The 17,239-nt window shown below is 60.4% G+C and overlaps 1 protein-coding gene across 1 annotated transcript in view; it reads right to left on the bottom strand.

Moving 5' to 3' along the window:
• PLXND1 (plexin D1) overlaps positions 1-17,239 on the bottom strand; it is a 50,836-nt gene that overhangs the window by 14,793 nt on the left and 18,804 nt on the right. The window contains exons 3-18 of the mRNA XM_070574677.1: positions 16,623-16,754; positions 16,230-16,330; positions 16,014-16,143; positions 14,393-14,570; positions 14,104-14,212; positions 13,578-13,680; positions 7,809-7,913; positions 5,123-5,212; positions 4,821-4,914; positions 3,819-3,973; positions 2,823-2,974; positions 1,857-1,956; positions 1,626-1,765; positions 701-868; positions 533-623; positions 28-291 (exon numbers count right to left, since the gene is read on the bottom strand). Of these exons, the coding sequence (XP_070430778.1) occupies positions 28-291; positions 533-623; positions 701-868; positions 1,626-1,765; positions 1,857-1,956; positions 2,823-2,974; positions 3,819-3,973; positions 4,821-4,914; positions 5,123-5,212; positions 7,809-7,913; positions 13,578-13,680; positions 14,104-14,212; positions 14,393-14,570; positions 16,014-16,143; positions 16,230-16,330; positions 16,623-16,754 (2,112 nt within the window). The remainder of the gene's footprint in view (positions 1-27; positions 292-532; positions 624-700; positions 869-1,625; positions 1,766-1,856; positions 1,957-2,822; positions 2,975-3,818; positions 3,974-4,820; positions 4,915-5,122; positions 5,213-7,808; positions 7,914-13,577; positions 13,681-14,103; positions 14,213-14,392; positions 14,571-16,013; positions 16,144-16,229; positions 16,331-16,622; positions 16,755-17,239) is intronic.

The raw sequence follows: 17,239 nt of genomic DNA, 5'->3' as shown, positions 1-17,239 counted from the left end.
TCCTGCCCAGCACCCACTGGCACTCACGTGGATGACCAAGGTGAGAGGCTCCCCGGGGTGGTGCTTGATCCACTTCTCCCTCTTGGCCGTGGAGAACTGGGGGTCGGGGAGGTAGTCCAGGCGGAACGGGCTGCCCCGCTGTGCCTCCTCGGGGTCCAGCAGCTCCTCAGCCACCGCCACCTCGTCGGCGTAGGCCCGCCCATTGATGAAGAAGTCCACTGGCGCCGACGCATTGCTCAAGGCCCCGGGGGATGGGCAGGTGATGAGGGTGGAGTTGAGAACTTTGCAGAGCTGGTCGGGGAGGGCCAGGGTCCAAGGTTGGGGATGGACAGATGGACATGGAGAAATGGGGAGAGAATGAGGTTTAAAGAGACATAGAGGGAGAGAGAGAGACAAGGAGAGAGACAAGAAACAGAAACAGACAGAGAGGGGAAGAGATAAGGAGAGACAGAGATGCGGGGACACGGTGAGCAAGGCCTGATCAGGCAGGACCACTGGCCGCCCCCACCCGCACTGGGCCCCGCCCCCTCACCGTGGGCTCCCGGCCGATGTGGTGCACGGCCATGGACACATTCTGCACCATGTGGAAACGCTCGCCCGCCACTGTGATGGTCCGGCCGCCACTGTGGGGACAGCAGGCCGTCAGCCCACCTGCAGGCCCAGAGAGCGAGCCCAGCCTGGGGTCGGGTGGGGGTCTCACCTGACGGGGCTGCGGCGGGGACTGATGGCTGTGATGACCGGGTTCTGCATGTACCAGAAGGTGAGGTTGCCACGTAGGCAGCCGCGGCGCTCGAGGCGCACACACACGGGCACGGGAGCGGGCAGGGCGGCCCCAGGCACCATGCAGGTGATGCTGGTGTCCCTGCGCCTGTGAGGGCGGGGCGTTGTCAGGAGGGCCCCCACCTCCCACCGCAGGCCCCTGCCCAACGCCCCGTTGCCCCGGGGCATGAGCCTCCCCAGCCAGTGGTGTTTCCATAAACCCGCTGCCTCACCTTTGCTCAGGGATCCTCCCCACTTGAACACCTTCCCTCCCCTTCCCTCTGAGCGTGCCCCAACTTCCTAATTCTGCCCCATCCCTGCTCATCCAAGAAACCTTCCCGGAGCTCCTCTCCTGGCTCCTGCCTCTGGGGAGGCCTCTGCCCCGGCTCTGAAAGCACAGCCTTTTCTCCTGACCCCGGATGCTCCTCTTTCCCGTGGGAGTGTCTGCTTTTTCCTGAGGGCTAAGACTGTGTTGGGCTCATCCTGGTACGCCTAGCAATGCCCATCAAAGGGGCTCAGTATACAGCTAGTGCATAATACAGGGGTATTTCACCAAGAGGTTCTGGACCACACCCCTGCCACTGGACACACCCCTGGGACAGCCAGTGTGTACAGTCATCACCATTTTCATCACAGCTGTCACTTATGAAGCACCGATGGTATGCTGGGCATAGATTACTTCCCACGACTCACTGGTACCGTTTTACCAGATGAGGAAACTGAGGCTCAGAGAGGAAAAGTGGCTTGGCCAAGGTGACACAGCCCGTAAAGATCCGAGTGATGGTGCAAGGAAGTCACCCCACTGCCCAGCCCCCCAGCCTGTGGGTTCTCTGCGCTGGAAGGGGCGGCCCGGGCCAGAGGCTTACACGAGCTCCGTGCAAGGTTCTGTGTCGTTCACCAAGACCTGGAGCTCGGAGCCCACGTGGAGGTCGCTCCCGTGGATGGTGATCCTGGTGCCCCCTGCCTTGGGGCCCATGGCAGGCTCCAGGGAGTGGACCAGGGACAGCTGTGGGGAGGAAGGCAGGCGGTCAGGTGTCGGCCAGCCCCTGCGTGCGTGCCTGGAGGGGTGGGCAGGATGGGGCTGCAGCCTCCCTTACCACATAGGAGAAGCGCTCCCGCGACTTGCCCTCCTTGGAGGTGTTCACTGTCACCACGTCAGAGAATGCCTCTGGGGCTGGCCCCGTGGCGCACACAATCCTGTGGGGAGGCAGCTTCGGTCAGGGGAGCAGGGCGCATTCCGGGGGCCAGGCAGGCACCGCCCGTTTCTCCCCTCAAGAGCGATCCCACTACCTACGCCCTGAGGGTGTGTGAGGTCCCCACCCCTGCACTCAGCCACCCACCCCTCCCACTCACAGCTGGGGCTGGCTGGGAACCCCAAAGTACTACCCACATCAAAATACCCAAACAATTTCCTTCAGTTGGAAAACAGCCACTCTGAGACCCCCAAGTGCCACCCTGTGCCAGGTTCTTCCCCAGACCACCCCTGCCGCGGCTTCCCCACAGTCCTGCAACTAGAAGACAAGGGCGTTGGCTAAGACGGTTCTCGGGGCACGTGGAAGTTCTCCAACCATGCAAGCATGTGCTGGGCTGGTAAACGGATGGCCTTATCTGTAAGCCTGACCTACGGCCTCCAGGAAGGAAATGCAGCTGATTGCCTCCTCACGAGTGTCTCCCAGAACCCCTCAGGGCCAGGCCCCACGGCTGGAGGCCCAGACCTTCTCACCACACCAGCAGCCCCCACGCTTTCTTAACTGCAAATTTTTTTTATCAGAGCAAGGATTCTGTGGAAGTAGGGCTGTTCTAGGAACATGGACGGCTCCCCAGAGGAGCAGGCCCTGCAGTGGACACTTGAAGGATAGAGTGTCCCGAGCAGAAACGGGCAGGACACATGGTGGGACCAGCTTGAGCAAAGTCTGGGAGACCTGGGAGCAAGTGACTTCTGGGGAGCAGCAGGGTGCCAAGGAGGGTGGGATGGCAGAGAGGGGAGGGGAGGGCAGAGCTGCAGTTGGCACTGCCGGGGCTGGAGGTCACTCAGAACAGCGCCAGGACTGCCTGCTACTCACTCCTCCGACACCGTGTATCTGTCAGCCAGCGGCTCACAGGCCACGCTGCCAATCCACACGCCATGGGCCACGTCGCTGAGCCGCCGGCCCAGGTTCCTGCCGCGAATGGTCAGCAGGGTCCCGCCGTCCAAGGGCCCACTCAGGGGCTCGATCTGCCAAGTGACCGGGATGGGGCGGGAAGTGAATGGGGTCCTGAGGTGGAGACATCACCAGGCTTGCTGCCCTCTCCAATCGTGCACACACCCAGGGGGAGGCCACACAAACCCACTGCTTAGGGGAGGGTTTGGAGGCTCCGAGAGGACTGGGGCTGCTGGTCAGCTGGCAGGTCACAGCGGCTGCCAGTGAGGATGTGCACGTGGGTTACTCAGCCCACATGGGTCTGGGGACATGAGTGCATATGGACAGAGACAATGACACTTGGGAGGTCTCCTGGGGACACTGAGGTCTGCTCCCAGTAGCCATGTCTGACCACACGATCTTGCATCCCAGACACAGCTGACTGGGCCTAGGATGGGCACCTGACCAGGCTAAGCCAATCACATTCCTCCTCTGAGACTTTCTTCTGGTTGAAACTGAGCCTTGATTGATATTGGCAGCCTCAGTACCACCATGTCGGCAAGCTTTCCCTGACCTCACCATAGAAGCTAGGGACACTCGGCACCAGCACCTTCTCCCCCAGACCCCCACTGCCGCTGCCCCGCTATCCTCCTCCGTAGCACTTACCCCTTTCTCTACATCAGTTACTCATTTCTTCGCTCGTCACTGTCCACCCCTCCCCACTGAGACCTTAGCTCCACGAGGGGCACTCAGGTGCGTTCACTGCTGTGTCTCCAGCACTGAGTGGGGCCTGGCACCCAGCAAGCACACAACAGGTCCCACCGTGCGTGTGCCTGGGTGTGTGCAAGTGCGTGTGCTGTCTGAGAGCCTGTGCAGGGCGCTGTGTGTGCATGCCAGGCATGTGGGTGCAACGGGCCTCCACGGGCGGGGGGTGCTTACCGCGCGGATCTCGGGGGCGGGGCAGGTTCCAGGCAAGGACTGCAGGGGCCCTCGCAGGCGGCAACTGTCACTCCACACACACAGGTGTCCCAGGTCCTCCCGGCCCAGGCACTGGGAACAGTCGGGGCTGCCCATGGCGCAGTTATAGACCTCCACTGGGGGACACGGAGGCAGCATCTGTCAGCCCCTCCATCACTACTGACCCCCCACACTCGGCCTCTCACTGTAGGGTCCCAGCCAGAGGCGGGTCCTGGTTCTGAGGGTCAGGACCCCATGTTCTGAGTACCTTCCCCAATATCCCCAAGGGCCCCTGGGGCTAAGCACAGGCAGCCGCGGCCATGTTAATATCATCCGTCCTCATCATGATTCTATCAAGTGGAAGCTGTTCATAGCTCATTTGTCAGAGAAGAGACAGGCTCAGAGAGGAGCTGTGTGCCAGGGCCCCAGAGCCTTGGAGAGGCCCAAGGAGGAGGGCAGGGCAGTGTCTCCAGGGCCCCCATGGTGGGCTGTGGGGGCCTCAGGTGCACTAGGGATGTCAGAGGCTCCCCAGGAACAGACAGGCCCTTGCAGAGCTGATTCAATGCATTAATAACGTAAGATAGCATCCGCCGTGTGGGGTACACCTGCGAGCTGACCCTGCTGTAAGGCTCCGTGAGCATCAGCTCAGTAGATCCTCCCAGGCCTTCCACAGGAGGGCCTGTGCCCTCGTTTCACTTGCTGACGATGAGGCCCAGAAAGGGAAGGGTAAGCAAGGGCCTGGAGTTGCACAGTCATTGGCACGGAGACGCCTGGCCCACAGCAGCTGCTCAACGGGTAAGTACCGAGCAAGTGACCACGTAGAGAATGCAGGGCTGGGTCTGTGAGCCCGTGCGCAGGTTAAGGAACAATAGGGTGGGACATCTGTGACTGTGCGGTGAGCACTAGAACGAGTCCCCCAAGGTTGAGTCCCACCCATTGTGGCTGAGTCCACTGTGGCCATATGGGGTGGGTGGGGGCTCCCACCTGTCATGGGGTCAGGGCTATCCAGGAATCGGGCTGGCCGCCCCTTTACTTGGAGGCTGAGTGGAAACACCTGGCTCTTCTGGGTCGTGTGCAGCTGCAAAAGAACGGGAAAGAGCATAAGGGGTGTGGGTGGTGTCTGGGTCTCTCCTGGGGGAGGGGTGAATGTCATGGAGAGAAATGAGGGCAAGGCTGTTGAGGATGGGGGACCAAAAGGAGGAGGGGGATAAGGTCGGAAGGAAGGAATGCAGCATCTGGACTTGTGCCAGCCTCCCCTTGCCCCCAACTGAAACCACACCACTCACCACCACTTGGTTGCAGCGTACAGCTGATTCATTCACCCACACGGCCTCAAAGATCTCCTCCGGCCCAAAGCTACATTCTAGGGCTGCACCCTGTGGGAAACAGGGGTGCTGAGGAGAGCCAGGTCAGCGCCCACTTCCTTCCCACTCCATCAGGACACACGGACTGCTGCCTTCAGGGGTAGGCTTGGTCCTACCATCAGGCCTCTGCCTGGGCGGCACCCTCCTCCAGAATGTCGTTCCTGGCCTCCATGTCCAGTGTTTGAGGGAGGCAAGGAGTACATGAAGACCAAGAACTTTGGCCTTGTGCTCGATGCCACTAAAAGCCTCACCGACACCCCCCAGTGGCCTAAACCATAGGCCTTTTACGCAGCTCATAAAGTCTCGGCTCTTTAGCATAACCAACTCTCTAGCATCAAGTCTTGACTTTTCAGCATGATTCAAGGTTCATCCCACTGAGATTCCACCTGCTCTTTGAACCTTAACACCCTCGGCCTCCGCCTCACGAGGTCCGTACCCCAGCCACACCGGGACGCTCTTTGCCACAGCACAGGCTGTCCTGTCCCCGGCTTTGCCTGAGCCCATACCTCCACCGAATGGCTTGTCTCCCCCTCTACCACCCAAAAGACTCAACACAGTCTTCAAAATCCAGCTCAAGTGTCCCTTGTTCCAAAGCCTTCCCAGACCCTCCCCTCAAATCAGGGGGGCAGCCCTTGCTTGATCCTTCATTCAGCAAGGAATATTTGGGTGTGTGCTGGGGGCTCTATTAAGCTCCTACAGCCTGCCCCCCAACCTATGTATCAAGGACCACCCCATCCACCAGCCCAGACTCTGTTTACACCGGTCTCCCCACCCACTGGGGCAGGTTGGGGTTGGGGCTCAGCCCCTATGATACCTCCAAGGGCAGGAGATGGCAGTGAAAGAGCTCAGGTTCTACCTCGCAAGGGCCTAGGTTCGAATCCTACGTCTGCTACTTCCTAGCTGTGCAACCCTGTGCAAGAGGCTCTCCTCTCTGAGCCTTGGTCTTCTAAACTCTGCAATGGAAACAGGCTTCCCTACCCCGCAGGGTTGCTGGGGAAACTGGAGATCATGTATCTTTAGTGAGTTGCACACTGTGGGTGCCTAATATATGCTGGCTGTTATTAGTATGCAGAAGGTGCTCAATAAATGTTTGTTGCATGAATAAACTAGGCCCAATTCCCCAGTCTCATCTTGCCCTTGGCCCAGGACAGACCTCTGGGAAGCAGCATCAATAAATATTTGCTGAGTGAACAAACTTAGGTTTCATGTGTGTTAGGCCAGCCGCGTGGCAGGACTTCCCTGTTGATGTCCCTGTCATTGGCAGATGTGACACCCTGAAGAAACAGTACATCAGCACACACACACAAACCACCCCATACCGGCCCTGCCCCATCTCTCCGTTCGCTCTGAAGCTGACACAGGAAAGTGGCTGTTAAAGGGCTCAAAGCTCATTGGTCCATGCTGGGCTGGGAGGTGGGTCAGTCCTCTGAGTCCCTGAGTTCAGGCCTTGGCCACCACAGGATGGCAGGTCCAGCCTGTGCTGGGCTCCCCAGGGTGCAGGCTCAGCCAACAGGGCTGCTACAGAGCCCAGGCAGGGAGCTCTGTCTGCCCCTGCGTTTGGTGTTCTAGAAGCAGGCCTGGGAGACAGGAGGGTGGGGACCACCGAGGCCTGGGGAAGGCAATACATGCCCCCTGGTTACACGGCTGGAAAGCAGCAGCCAGGACCCAATCCCGGGGCTTGGGCCTCCCCACGCCAGGCTCCTGCTGCCCGGGGCAGCACGGCCTCCACACCAGCCCAGGCCCCTGGACGCTCCCAGAGGCTCTGCCCCAACCACTGCAGGGTGGAGCCCCCTGCCCTCACACAGCTCCAGCCCCAGCCACAAGGCTGGCCAACACATCCCAGATGCCCGGTACGTGGGCCCCACGTGCAACAGCCTTCACGGGCCTCAGCTCCTCCGTGGAAGCAACAGATGGCGAGTCCCAGGAGCTAGGGAGGGGGGTGGCTGGCACACTTCCAGGACTCGTCAACACTTCCCACCCAGGACGCTCCTCCAGGAGGGCCCCAGAAAGGGGCTGCATCCCCTCCCCAGCCTAGATGGGTGGGCGGGGGAGGGGAAGGCTGGCTGCAGGGAAGAGCACTTGATGGGGAGTCCAGGGCTAGGGGCAAGTCCAGCCCCACGTCACCTACTTGCCCTTTCTGGGCCTCGTTTTCCCCATCTGAACAGTGGGGAATGAGGCAGCAAAGGGGCTCTCTGGCTATTCTCCAGGGAAGATACAGACTCGGGGGGGCCAGGGTCACAGTTCAGCCTGGGGGCAGGGCGGGGCAAAACACGGACACATGGACACTGTCCACCCACAGGTGGCAGTGTCAGGCTGTGGCACCGGGGCTCGGCTCTCCCAGGGGAGCCTCAGAGGGCAGGAGTCTGGGGGTCTCGGGCAGGGTTTCCTCCAGGAGGTGTTGATGGCCTGCTGCCCCATTGGCCCGGTCCTCACCACCCACTTGCCCATCTCCCCAGCCCTGTGCAATCAGAGTGGAGCCTTCTCAAACAGAAGCTGGAAACTCAGAGAAAGGGAATGAAAGCATGGGTGCCAGGCGCAGAGCAGGGGTCCCCCCAGGTGCACTCTCCCCACCTCCACCTGGCCCCACCCCAACCCAGCCTCCATTTACCTGGAAGAAGGCAGCATTGGCCAGATGCACCGGGATGCTCTGGGAGCCGCCTGTGGGCACAGGTGCCAGGGCGGAGGGCAGGATCCGGGGGCAGTCCTGAGGGCTCTGTGGTCAAAACACAACAAGGTATGGGGGACACGGGGGACATTTCAGAAGAAACAGGATTGACAGCCACCCTGGCCTGCTGGGCAGCCTGCCTCCCTGGGAAGGCGCCTGTCAGCCTGCACAGCGAGAAAACACTAGCAACAAAACTGTGACAGCCACCACAACCGAGGGCAGCATGCCAGTGCCTACCACACACCATCTCATTTAGTCCTCATGACAAGCCTGGGAGGAGGTTTTATTGGCCCCATTTTACAGATGAGGAAACTGAGGCACAGAGAGATGAAATGACCTGCCCAGTGGTGGGCCAACCCCTCCACAGCTGCTCCACGACACGCCTCTCAGAGGAGGCCGGATGCTGAGGACGAGGGCCAGGCCCCCGCCCTGTCTCTGGGCCTCACCTTTCCCAACTGTAAAATGAGGGGCCCCACCCGCTCCCCGAGACTCCACTGGGCTCTGAAATGCTGGTTTCCAGATTGACACATGTCAAATGATTCAGAATAAAGAAACTCCAGATTTCTGAAAGGCCCCGGGAAACAGTGGCTGGGAGGGCCCAGGTGCCACAGGCTCCCCAGCGCCCCCGCTGCCTGGGCAAGAGGCCCGGGGAGGGCTGGGCATCATCATTCCCAGGTTGGAGATGAGGCCCGGGGGAGCGGGAGCCGCTTCAAAAAAGGGAGGGTGGGACGGAGGGAGGGAGGACGAGAACCTGAGGTTCAGAGAGCTGGTGAGCCACCCGGGGTCAGAGGGCAGAGCTGGTCTTTGATCTGTCTGACTCTCAGGCCAGAAACTGAGGTCTGAAACCGAGGCCCAGGGCGAGGGGCAGAGACCAGGGGGTCAGGCTGTGCCCGCCATGCCACCTCAGCAGCCTCTCTGAGCTTGCGGTTGTGGACTCCCCACCCTGCGCTGAGTTCTTCAGACCTGGGAGCCCAGGGGCCACGTCCTGCCTGCTCACTTCGAGAGCCTGACCTGCCGGAACCCCGAGAGAGGAGAGGGTGGGGGACTGGGGGGTACCACGATCACACCGAGGGCTGACCACCCTCCTGCCCAGGGGGCTTCCTGCTCAAGTCTGCCTGGCCAAGGATTTGGAAACCCTGTGTGTCCTCCCTGAGGTCACCAGCCAGGGCCCAAGGCCTCCGGGGGTAGAATTTGGAGGCCTTCTGGGGTCTTTCTGCCTTCTTGTTCATCAGACAGGGAGCTCCTTGACGGGAACATTAGGGGCCCAGAATAAAACCAGACCTCAACGGGATGCCAATGCCAAAGCCAATAAATAATGGTCATGTAATACAGCGGCAGCAGCCAGCTCCCAGAGCCCTCACTGGGCACCTGGACAGTTCTGAGCACTTTTCCCTGTGTTAATTCACCAAACCCTCCTCTCGACAACCCTATGAGGCAGGTACCATCATTATACCCTTTTAACAGACTGGGAAACTGAGGCACAGAGAAGCCGCAGGGGCCTTGGCTAAAGAAGCAGCACAGCCAGGCCCGGCTGAGGCCTCCTGACCACGCCACTCCGCAGGGCTGAGGTGCAGCAGCTGGTGTCCAGCTTGCTGTGTGAGCACACCCAGGTCCCTGACCCTCTCTGAGCTGCCACCTTGTGCCGTGTCGTGTGCAAACCCCGTGGAATTTCAGAGATGGAACCCACAGGTTTCCAATCAGCTTTCACGGCTGCTGCCAGTTCCGCTTTGTGGCTGGCTGGGGGCCCTGTGACTCTGTTCTCTTAGCTCCACCCCACCCATGGGTAAGGGGCCGAAAGGAGGGGCTGACGGGTGAGGGTCAGGGCAGGGGGAGCCCCCACAAGAGGCTCTCCAGAAGGACCATCCCTGAGGGCCACCTACGCTACTTAATCTTTATAACCGACGGCCACGTGGATGCTTGTGCCCATTCTACAGAGTGGAACTGAGGCTGAGCCCTGGCAAATCTTTGCCCTCCTTCGGTGCTTCCCCCAGGGTCGGCTAATCCTCCACGGGGCCAGCTGGGGCGTCTGCTGCTGGCCTCTAGCCCTCACCATGTACCTCCACGTCTGGTGTGGCCCTTGGGGACCTCCCCCCACAGGCCTGTGGTTTAAGACTGACCCTATTCCCTAGTGCCAGAAATGGGCAGCTGCCCTGGCCTCAGCAATTGGTTCAGGGAGTATATGAGACCCCAGTTTAGCCAGTGAGACTCAACTACGGGACGTCTGCAGAACCAATGAGAAAAAAGCTCTCTTGTTTCCTGGGGCTGCCGGAGGATCCAGAGCCTGCCTGGGGCTGCCAAGGCCATCTTGTTGCCAGAAGGGGAAGGCCTGCCTGAGCATGGAGCCCACCCACAGGGGCAGAGAGGCCCCAGTGACCTTGCTGGAACCCCTGGATCCAGCTGTGCCTGAAGATACCACTCCCCAGACTTTTTACTCACATGAGCCAATTAATTCTGTTGGGGCCTAGGCCAGTTTGAAGTATGGTGTCCCCACTTACAACAAAAGTCAGGGCCTCCCTGTCCCCTCCCAAACCAAGCCATCAGCGCCTCAGGAAGAGGCTGTGTGGCTTCTCCCCTTGGTGGGGTGCATCATAGGGCACAGCCTGCAGGCTCAGGAAACCACAGACAACTGACGATGTTCCGGGCAGAGCTGAGAAAGTGAGAGGCTGGGAGTGGGGATAGATGCAGGGGCAGCAATGCCAGCAGCCACAATAAACCCGATATGAGCTCCACGCATGCCGGCCCCAGAGGGCTCACCCGTCCCCAAGCTGGAGCTCAGACTCTCCCGCGGTCTCTCCCAAGCTCAATGGCCAAGAACTGGTGTCCCAGTCCAGCGGAGCACTGACTGGTCCAGGGACCACTCGACCTGGGACTGGTCCTGAGCCCACTCGACCTGGCCCCTTGCTACCTTTAGCCCCCCTAAACTGCCCCCTGTTCCTACCAAGCCACTCTCTCCACTGGCTCCTAATGAAGCCCAGCTTCATGGCGGTGTCTACACCAGGCTCCCCGGCAATGGAGCCTGCCCCCGGTCTGCCCAACCCTCCCTGCTTCCAAGGCCTAATATCACACCTTGGAGAAGCCACCTTCAGGGCAGCTACAGCAACCCTCAGAAAACTGAAAGGAGGGTGTGGCCGCCTGCCTTCCTCACTCTCCTTCCCCCCCTCAAAAAGCTGGACTCTCCCCCCAGCATCCTCCACTCCCCCACTTCCTCCCTCTGGAGCCCGCTAGAGAAGGGAAAAGTGACAAGACTCTTAGCCCCTGGGCACCTGCCTCCCCCAGGGACACCTCCCTGGCCTGGACCAAGATGTACCACCTCCTCCCGGCTCCTGAGGGGTCCAGGAGGACGTGCAGACCCCACTGCCCGCAGCCTGCCCAGAGGCATGGCGCCTCGACGGCTAACTGGCGCTTAATTAAAGGTCAATTTAAGCATTGGTTCAGAGCCTCCTGCAGGCCTGGGGGGGCTGCCTCTTTTCCTGATAGATTACCCTAATTCTCTAAGACAGGCCCTCTCGGGGCCCCCACCCAACTCCTGGCCCACCGAGCTGCAGACCTGGGGAACAGCAGTTTATCGGGTGCTGCCACAGAAACACCTCCAGGCTAGTGAGCTCCTATGCATCTGTCAGGACCCTGTACATAGGGCCCCTCTTCAGAGAAGTCCTCCCTGACCCACTCAGCAGAGTGGCCACCAGCTCTGAGGAGCACAGTGGCCTTTAATTGAGCACCTACTATGTGCCAAGTATGGAGTAGGTGCCCTACAGGTGTAATTCCAGATTCCCACCACAGCAAAGGAGGCCCCACTTTACAGATGGGGAAAAAGGCACAGAGATGCTTGGTAGCTTGCCCAGGATGACACAGCCACAACTCATACCTCAGGCTCTTTTCATGACAGGGAGGGCAGAACTATGTCTAACCGAGTTCTCTCCCAATGCCTCACACAGATTCAGGCACACAACAGGTGCTCGATAAACGCTGAAGGAGCTGTGTTGAGGCCAGGTCCTCCTTGCCCCACCACCCCTCTAGGTTAGAGCACAGGAGGCAGACTGCTGGGATGAATGCTTCATACCCACAGTCCTTGAGCCCCTACTGTGCGCACAGCCCTGGGCTGGGGGCTGGAAGGAGACGTGGACCCCAAACAAGAGCAGGAGCGCTGTTTGGTCTGGACTGGAAATCCCGGTGCCCAGTGCACAGGCCAGGGGCCTCCCCAGGCTTTGGCGACAAAGCCTCCACTGGCCTCTCTCCCAGCGCCGGAGACCCCGCATTACCGCGTCGCTGCTTTGCGCTAAGCATTGCCCTGCTGTACGCACTCCTCTTCCTCACAGTGGTTCTGAGGCTCAGGCAGGAGGGGCTGAGACCAGAGGTTTCCAGCATGGGCCACGGAGCCACTCCTTGGCACCTGCTCATTGGCACCTGGCACGGGCAGACAAAGCTTCGAGCTTCTCTGAGCCCAGAACTGAGAGGCTGGGGCACCCGATGCTCTGGGGATTGGCTGCTTCCCTGGGAGGCATGCCCAGGGTGACCTCCTTCTGCTGGGAGCCAGTGCCCTGAGGGGTCATACTGGCTACCTCAGCTGTGCCATCTGGAAAATGGGCAGGAACATCCCTGTCCTGGAGAGATGAGCTGCAGACAGGGACTTGGTGCCCCTTGGCCCCTCACAGCCCTGATAGAAGACAAAGGGTCCAGAAGCCAGGTCTGAGAGGGAAACAGCTGTGATCTTGGGACCCTGGTACCCCTGCCCGGTCCAGCCATCCCCCTGGGTGGGCATTAGCACACCAGCCAAAACCTCAGGAACACCTCTTGGTCATCCCTGGCACGAGGCTGGGATGGCCTTAGACGCTCTTGAGGCAAAAGCGAGAGGCCACCCTTCAGGTGGACATGCCCCAGAAACTGACTAGAAGCAAGGTAAGCAGTATCTCCATTTGTATTTTCCACCTGTTGCCCCACTCACTCATCACGGCCCACCCCGTGGAATGATTAAATCCAGCCTGCAGCGGGGGAGGCCTGGCCGCCCCCAGCACAGAAGCAGCCTGTGGAGCCCAAGGGCCTGGCGTGAGCAAGAGGACCCGGGAGCGTGTGGTTCCTGAGGCCAGCTTGCCCTCCCCACCCAGGGAGAGCCAGGCCTCACCAGCCCCCGGGCCCCAGCACCCGTGGGGAAACTGAGGCAGGGACCGTCTAGCCCAGCTCCTGATTTGGGGGAGGGGGAAAACACAGGCTCCGAGCCAGAGGGGCTTGGATTCAAGGCTGCAGTTGCATTCCCCGGCCTCAGGGATGACCGCCCGGACGACTGCGGGGTTGCTGAAATATACTGGAGGTAAAATGAAAAACCAGCCAGGTCGGCATGAGGCACAGAGAGGGGCACTTCCACTGCAGGCGGGCGGTAAACCGGCTCAGGCCTTCTCGACGGCAGTCGAGCTAAAGGCGTAAAAATAAGCCACACTTTTCAGGTGGCCGTGAGCTGGCCTCGAGGGAACGAGCAAGGCCGTGCACAGTGCTCTGGCTGCGTTAGAATGCACAAATGACACGGGAAGCCATCAGTATGTCCAACAACCGGGGATTGGCTAAATGCACTGTTATGTGGTGAGCCTGGCACAGCTGTTAAACCCGGTGCCAAGGAAAAAAAATTTAATGACGTGGGAATGTTCTCAACATGGTACATGGAAAAAGAATTAAAAAGTAATGAAATAGTGGAGGCAAAGGGCATCCCCCAGCCTGGCTTACCGTGGGATTCGGTGAGGCCTCACACCGTGACTGGTTGGAGACACAGGTGTGCTGCTGGGTACACCAGAAACAGGGCCACTGTGCCGACAGGCAGCTGGTGCAGCTGAAAGACATGGGGCCCTCAGACACTCAGCTCCCTGACCCTCACTCCACCCCTGCCCCCAGGAACCGGGACCCAAGACAGGGGAAGAAGGTCTTTCTCATCGTCAGACAGGCTGGGCACTTTGTAAGGTAGTGATTTCCCGGATGCAAGAGGTATGCAAAGGGGAACCAGATAAGCAGGGCCTTTAGGAATCTACATTAAGTGTAATCAAAGCACTTCTCTGCCCCTCCAGCCTGGGCGCTCTCAGAGGCCAGGACTGGGTGATGACAGTTTGTGCATGATAAATGAGCCGGCAAGCGGACGACTGAGGGTCCTGCCTGCCTCTAAGACACTGCTGCTTTTCTTCCAAGGGCCTCCCTGAGAGCCAAGACTCCTCCCTGGTCCTCTTCCTTCCCCCACCGGAGGCATGCCCCACCCACTCACGCTGTGTGGGGGTACACTTGTCCAATGCGGCTGCAGTCGTAGATGGTGAAATTGGCCTGGACGATGTTCCGCCCATTGACCCTCACAGACATCTCGATGGTCACGTGGTCTGGAACGGATCAAGGGAGCCGGGGAGAGAAGGACAAAGGGGCAGGGAGTCTCCAGTGACATCAGAGGCCGTGACATCAGGAACTCCCGTGCCTGAGAGTCCACCGTTACGGCCCTTTGGGGCTGGGCCTCTGAGAGCCTGCCACCGGCTATACCCACAACCAGCGAGTGAGGGGCTCACCTTGGTGGGGCGGGAAGGGTGGGAACTGGTCCCTTGGCAGGAGGTTGCAGTAGGCGATCTGGTGGCCGAAGGCAGGCCCCGGGACCCGGGCCACAGTGCGAATGTTGTTCCCATAGTCACAGACCATGTCCATGCCGCTGAGGCTGGGCAGGCTGCCCGAGATCTGCAGTATCATGCCCTGGGGGCGAGAGACCCTCAGCTGGGGAGTGGGGCACTGCCCTCCCAGCCCCACCCCCAGGGCATGCAACCCTGGGAGAAGGGGTGGCAGGAGGCCAGGACTCCAGGCCAGAGGGCTACTTCCTACACGTGGCCCTCTAGGCCTCAGCTTCCCCATCTGCAAAATGAAACCAATCATCTTACAGTAGCCAAGGAGGCTCTGCATGACCTTGCCCCCGTGACCCCCCCAACCCCAACCCCTAAGACTCTCTCCAATCCACCAAGCTGTTCCTCCCTCAGGGCCTTTGCACTGGCAGTTCCCTCTGCCCAGAACACCCCTCCCAGACACCCCCTTGGCTCGCCTCCTTCATGTTGTTGCTCAGATGTCACTTTGGCAGTGAGTCCCCGGCTCTGACCTGGTCTAAAATGTCAACACACCCGGCACTCACTCCCCACCCCCTGGGCTCTGCCTTCTTTCCCTCTACACAACTACCACCATCTGGACATTCTGTCTTGCTTATTCTCTCACCCCACGAGATGTCAGCCCCTCAAGGGCCAGGGGTTTGTCTGCCTTGTGCCCCGCTGTGCCCCCAGGCTCTAGAACTGCCCGTGGCATACAGTGGGTGCTCAGTAATCTATTTGATGAAAGAATGAATGATGAACCAATGACGGACAAACCTATGCCCGTCTACATGACAAGATCCAGGTGGGAAGCACTCTGTGACACGTAATAATGGGGAGGGGGCACAAAGCCCACCTGCCACCAGAACCATCATCTTCCCTCATGATAGGTGAGGGTACCCAGCCTAGAGATGTCACTGAGGGCAGAGCGGGGTGGGAGCCAGGCCTGTCTGTCCCTCAGCCCCATCCCTTGGCCAGGGCCTGGAACCACCCCTGCTGCGGGAGCCCACCGTGGCTGGGGAGGGGGCTGCAACAGCTCCAGGCCTCCTGGGCAGAGGTGACGGCCAGAGCCACTTGCCCCCACTCTGCAGATTCATCTGTTTCTGAGGATAAGGTGGCTCCCCTCCCCAGTGCTAGGTCTGGGACAAGGCAGGAAGGCGGGGCTCACTCCCCTCCCATCCTCCAACCTGCCCCCGCCCTCCTGGGACTCCCGGGACTCCTGCGACTCTGGAGCCTGCCCCCTGGATTCAAATCCCAGCTCTGCTCTGCCGTGGCTCTAAGACCTTGAGCAAGTCGTTTTACCTCTCTGTGCCTCAGTTTCCTCATTACAAAATGGGGATGTAACGAGCATCCACTTCGTAGAGTTGCCAGGCATAGCGGAGGCAGCGGTGCGCACCGGCACGGGCTGCACGCGGGACCCACTGAGCAAAGCCCAGGCGTTCTCACAGCTTTCGTGAGTGGCCTCCAGGTCTCCGGGCGCCATGGGCAGAGTCTCCACCTCAGTGAAGGGCGGCTCCCCATCCCGCATCCCCCTGAGCTGGGTCCCGGGTCCCTCAAGACTCACCGGGTACTCCTGGCGCACGTCGATCTCAGCGGGCAGGACGGTCATGGCGGGACACCCACCAGGCCCCTTGCTGGCACTGGTCCAAAAGTGCCACTGGCTGGAGTTGGCACAGTCCTGCTGTAGGGTGCACCTGGAGCGGCACAGCCCAGGTCAGGACCCAGGTGGGCTCCCCCGGCCGAAGCCTCGCAGCCCTAACCCCAGCCCAGGGAGCCTCACCGCGTCTCCAGGGCGCACCAGCCGCAGTAGGCATCGGCCGCACCCACGCAGTCCCTGCAGGTGGTGTGCATGGCGCAGGCGGCGACTTTCACCCTGGCCATCTGGAGGCAGAGGCGAGGGCCCAGCTCAATGGGGCTGCCGGCCCCTCCCCCTGGGGAGTCAGCATGGCAGGGCCATGAGAGGCTGGGGAAACTGAGGCTCAATGCTATCACGGGGGAAACAAGGCTTCCCTGCAGAGGTTAGGTCTGTGCTGGGGTGTGGGGGGAAGGTGAGCAGGCAGAGGGGATGGGGGAGGAGGGGGATCCCGGTGGGAGGAACAGCACGTGCAAAGGCAAGGCAAGCAAGAGGGCTGGGCCTGTCCTGGGACTGGGCAGGCCAGGGCTGCAGCCTTACCTGGTGGGATGTCATCAGATAAAGGTACCCGGGGTCTGCTGGGTCAAACTGCATGACATGGTGCACTGGCTCCCCATAGGCCACTGTCACCACACGCCTGCTCACCACCTGCATGCTCTCGTTCAGGTTGATCTGTGGGGGTGCCGCACGGCCGTGAGGGTGATGGTGTGCTGGGAGGGTGCCCATGGCAGGGGGAGGCAAACACAGGGGAGCTGTCCCTCGGGGGGGACCTGACCCAGGCTTGGGGCTGGGCCTCCCCGTCCTCTCTCAGGCCCTTCCAGGATGGTGGGCACTCGCAGACGTGGAAGGGAGGGCAGGGGGTCCAGCCTCCACACTTTTCCCTCTGCTGTGCCCCCACCAGGAACTCCCTGCTGATTGATCTCCAACACACCCCACGCTGTGAATGCACAAGAACTTTACAGTTTACAAAGATTCCCTGGGAGCCTGTCTGGCATCATGCCTAAGAGCAGGGACTTGGGTTTGAATTCTGGCTTTGACATTTACAAGCTGTACAAATGAACAAGTTGTCCAAACCTCCTCCCCTCTCTGGGCCTCAGTTTCCTGACCGAGTGGGACTACTGAGGCCCCTGCCCCGCAGGGCTGTGGGAGCACTAAAC

Source organism: Equus przewalskii, chromosome 15 (assembly GCF_037783145.1).
Source record: "Equus przewalskii isolate Varuska chromosome 15, EquPr2, whole genome shotgun sequence".
Classification (NCBI taxonomy): domain Eukaryota; kingdom Metazoa; phylum Chordata; class Mammalia; order Perissodactyla; family Equidae; genus Equus; species Equus przewalskii.
This window is presented reverse-complemented; position numbering and strand designations above follow the sequence as displayed.